The 4,795-nt window shown below is 46.3% G+C and overlaps 1 protein-coding gene across 1 annotated transcript in view; it reads left to right on the forward strand.

Moving 5' to 3' along the window:
• Window positions 1-4,795, forward strand: part of CCDC57 (coiled-coil domain containing 57) — a 110,082-nt gene that overhangs the window by 74,123 nt on the left and 31,164 nt on the right. The window contains exons 13-14 of the mRNA XM_026654551.1: window positions 1,451-1,585; window positions 1,998-2,223. Of these exons, the coding sequence (XP_026510336.1) occupies window positions 1,451-1,585; window positions 1,998-2,223 (361 nt within the window). The remainder of the gene's footprint in view (window positions 1-1,450; window positions 1,586-1,997; window positions 2,224-4,795) is intronic.

The raw sequence follows: 4,795 nt of genomic DNA on the forward strand, positions 1-4,795 counted from the left end.
CCTAGTTTGCCTAAATGGTAGCACCGGCCCTGCATATACTATTCCAGTAACAATCAAAGGTAATTGTCATCATAGCTTCAAAACCATGGTTGGCAGAGCTGTTGCAAACCTATGCCGTTAGTGACCTGCACTCCAGCTGCTTAAAGTGCTTGGGGGAAACTCATGTGAGGGACAAGTGCCAGATCTGTCGGGACTTCAGACCCTGCACTAAAAAGGACAGAGACATTAGGCTGAAGGTTGTCCTCATGGAAGCCGCCCTCAGATAAGTCTCAGAGCTGAGCCGCTCCGATTTGGCACTGAGTACTTTGGCATTGGTGCAAAGTGCTCCCTGGCATTGAGCTCTTCTTGCAGAGGTGCTGGAACTAGGGGTGCTGGGGGTGCTGCTGTACCCCGTGGCTTGAAGTGGTTTCCATTATATACGGGGTTTACAGTTTGGTTCAATGGCTCTCAGCACACACATCCAACTATAAAAATTGTTCCAGCACCCCTGGAGGTTGTGGAGAGAGTTTGGGAGGAATTATTAGGAGTGGAATTTTGGCCATTGTCAAGGGTGAGCATTGTTAAGGGGTGAGCACATCCCCTTGGGGCCCTACTAGTGCATTGCACTCAGCATCCCCTTGGGTTCTTTCAATCAAAAACCTGTATCTCCTTTCTGGGATCTGATTTATTAATTTCTTCTACATAGGATGACTTGCTTGTTAGTTGCCCCTGCACTGGGTCCCTAGAAAAGTCCTGGTCAGCTGTTCATGCTAATTCAGAAAGTTATTACCTCTCTACTTAAATAGGAGTGCTCAGCTCTCCTCCTTAGGGCTGGGTTATAATTTAGCCAGCTGAAAACTCGTAGCCAGCTGCTTCCTCAGCGGGCCCCTTTTTCCTCAATTAATCTTCAGGCTAAGAGGATCCAGCAGGCAGCCCTCTCTTCCTGGTGTCTGTCCTGTTATGAGGGAATAGCTAGCATATATGCTAGTCCCCATCTCAAATCCAGCTCATTCCCAATTGACTGGGTGAGATGGGAACCTGGCCACACCCTCTCTGCAAGGCTCCTGGCTCCAGGCCCCTAAAGATACAGTGATGAGATTTCGTCCCAAGCATCATTCATTCCTGGGACTGCTTCCTCTCTGTCTATATCCCCCTTAGGTCCTTATACTGAACATTTCAAACCTTTAAAGGTCCATGTCATGTAGCGGGATGGGCTGACCACTACGTGCTACTGCGTGTGCAGGGAAAACTACCCCGTCATCGCAATATTGATCTTGTGGGTACATAATGTAGTTTAATTTCCTACTTGACACATAAAATAGAGATATTATTTAGTGCTTACAGTAATCACAAGAAACTGACCTGTAAATACAGTCTTTCCAGAGGCTTAGGAAACACATTGCAGGTTATCTGTAGATGCTTGTGTTAAATGAAATGTGCAATAATTTGGGCTGGCTTCTTTTCATAACAGGAGCTCCAGTATGCACAGCGACAACGTTTCTCAAGATTGACTTCTATGATTACGTTTCCTAGCTCAATAGAGAGCTTAAGTGGTGGAAATGTTCCAAGTAGCGGTGGTGAGGGAGCGGAACTACCTGAGATTCAGGTACAGTACAGGAATTTTTGACTAGTTTGATCTACTTTTAAACATGTGATTTAGTTCTATGTAACTAATACTCATTTTCTAGAAGACACTGAAAATTCATTACTTTAGTTATTTATTGATTAAGTGCAAAATAGTATTTATAATACAGCTTTATTTTATAAAACATATTTTAAACAAGTTGTATCCCAACCACACTGTCCATGTTCCAACCTCATCCTCTTTCCCCTTATGCCCTGTCTAAATTAGAAATAATAACACAGCTTGTCTCCCAGCTGCTGAAACCATCTAGCTATCTCACTGAGAAGCTCCCAGCCCTGACCCTCTCCCCTCCCTCTTTTGATTAACCCAATTTCTAGGTGTCCTCCATCTGAAGAGTAGATATCCTCTTAAGGGGATGTTTTGATTCTCACAGGTTCAACTGGAATCTTCTGTTAGAAATTGCAGTCCAGGGCAACAAAAGGAATGTACATCCTCAGAAACAAGCCAATCACAGCAACTCAGTAGGGAGAGCACTAGCCAATCCCAACAGGCCTGGATGTCATCATCTGGAGTACACAGCTCCCTCCAGGATATTTGGCAGATTCTAGATATGGGATCAAGCCCTTCTATTCTCAGCCCTCAAAGCAACATAGATCAAGGTAAGCATGACTAGGAAAGAATTCACAGTAGGTCAGTCTTCTGGAGGAGTGAAGATACAATAGTAGATTCTCTCTATTTACACTAATTTTAGTATATAAGAGTGGTCCTAAAGTTACAGTCACTTAATTATCCATAAACCCAACTGTCATAGATGTTCCAGGAATTACTTAGATAACTGAATATTGAACAGTTAAGAGGAACACTAACACTTCTCCCCTGTATTATCATCCTTATTAAGAATACTCTTCCCCTCTTAATAAAACGATTAACTAGAGGAATATAATACCACTTGTCTTTATAGCAGAACTTTATTAGGAGAAGATACTAAAATGAGTCCTCAATAACTGAACAATTCAAATACTGTCATGCTGCTGTTGGAGCAGCATTGTAACTTGGTCAGTCCTTACAAAGCTATTACTTTGTGGCAGGTATACGCTCCTGTAATATTATTTATTATTTATTTGTATTATGGTAACAGAGACCCCAGCTGAGATCAGGGACCCATTGTGCAAGTTATCATACAAACATATAGTAAGGAACAGTCCCTACCTTAAAAATGTTACAGTTTAACTAGAAAAGACAAAACAGACAAAGGGTGGAAGGAGAAATAGAGGGACAGAGAGCTAATGCAAAATGGCCAAGGTTACACAACGGGTCAGTAGCAGAGCTGGGAATAACACCCATGTCTCCTGACTTCCAGCCCAGTCCCCTGTCCACTGGACCACACTGCCTCTCCATAACCCTACTATGCTAACAATTTATTGGCACAGATTTAAAGAAATCTCTGTAATTCTGAGGCACTGTGGATTAATGTTGCATAGTGTTTAAGGCCAGAAAGGTCCATCAGGCAAGATGATCTAAACTCCTGTACATCATAGACCATTACATTTCATCTAGATACCCCTATATAAAAGTCAGAGACTTTGGTTAGACCAAAACATTTCAGCCCTCAGGAGCCTTAACTATGTGTCACATGCTGAGCACAGGAGAAAACAAGGTGGCACCAATACCCAAGGTCCCTGCTGTGGCACAGAATTGATTGAGATGATCCCAGCAGGTGAACCATGCCCTTTGCTTCAGAAGAAGGTGAAAAATCCTCAAGATCCCAGTCATTCTGACCTGAGGGAAAATTCCTTCCTGATCCCAAATCTGGTAATCAGTATGATCCTGAGCATATGAGCAAGACAAGATGTGTGAGGTAATATCTTTTATTGGACCAACTTCTGTTGGTGAGACAGACGAGCTTTCGAGCTTACACACAGCTCTTCTTCAGGTTTGAAGAAACTAACTCCCAGCCATGCATCTAGAAAGAAGATCCTCTGTAACTTCTCAGGCCACTGGTCCATTGCTTGGTGTCCCATCTCCAGCTGTAGCCAATCTCTGATGCTTCAGAGGAAGGCAAAACTGAATACATTTAAGCCAATTGTACATCAGCTTAAAAAATTCCTTCCTGATCCATGCAGGCAACTGGCTGAAGCCCTGAAGTATGAGTTTTGATTATAGAACTGAAAGTGTTATGAGCCTATTGAGAGTGATGCAGGCAGACCTGTTCTCCCCATGGCCTTGAAGGAAGGGGAAGACTAGGGGAGACTCAGTCACAGATTCCAAAATCAGAAAGGACTATTATGACCATCCATCCTGCCCCCATGCACACAGGCCATAGAATTTCTCTTAGAAGCTTGATTAAAGTGTATCTTTTAAAAAGATATCTAATTTCTTCATAAAGTCTCTAAGCGATGGTGAATCCACCACCTCTCCCAGTAAGCTGTTCCAATGTTTAATCACACTCACTGCTAGGAAATTGTGTCTTATTTCAATGTTGAATTTATCTAAATTCAACTTCCAGCTATTGGATCCTGTTATGCCTTTGTCAGCAATGTTGGAAAGCCCCCCACCCCATCAGATGTCTTTTCTAGCTGTAAGTGCCTATGTGCAGCAACTGAGTCACCTTTCAGCTGTATCTTGGATAAGCTGAGCTCCCTAAACCTCACATTTTAAGCAGGGCCGGTGCAACCATTTAGGCAAACTAGGCTGCCGCCTAGGGCGCCTAGTGGTTGGGGGCACCTAAAAGCCCGCTCAGGCGAGGAGGTGGAGTGGAGGTGAGCTGGGGCGGGGGGGGGGCGGCGCGGGGAGGGCCGCCCGCAGTAACGGGGGGGAGGGGTGCACAGGGGAACTGCTCCCCGCCCCAGATCACCTCCACTCTGCCTCCTCCGCTGAGCACTCAGCCCCCGCTCTAACTCTCCTCCAATCGGCGCCGCAAGCCTGCGAGGGGAGGAGAATTAGAGCAGCACCGGCGTGCTCAGCGGAGGAGGCGGAGCCGAGGTGAGCTGGGGCAGGCTCCCCAGACGGGGTTAGCTTCCGCATGGGGGGGACTCCCCAGGCGGGGTTAGCTGCCGTGGAGGCGGGCTCCCCGGGTGGGGTTAGCTTCCGCAGGGATGGGGTGTCTCCCCGGGCGGGGTTAGCTGCCGCGGAGAGGGTGTAGCTGCTGCGGGGGGGGGGCTCCCTGGGTGGGGGGGGGGGCGGGGTCCCCGGGTGGAGGGCTGGGTTAGCTGCCGTGGAGGGATGGGGTTA

This window comes from Terrapene carolina, unplaced genomic scaffold (assembly GCF_002925995.2).
Source record: "Terrapene carolina triunguis isolate 2854851 unplaced genomic scaffold, T_m_triunguis-2.0 Scaffold192, whole genome shotgun sequence".
In the NCBI taxonomy this organism is placed as follows: Eukaryota; Metazoa; Chordata; order Testudines; family Emydidae; genus Terrapene; species Terrapene triunguis.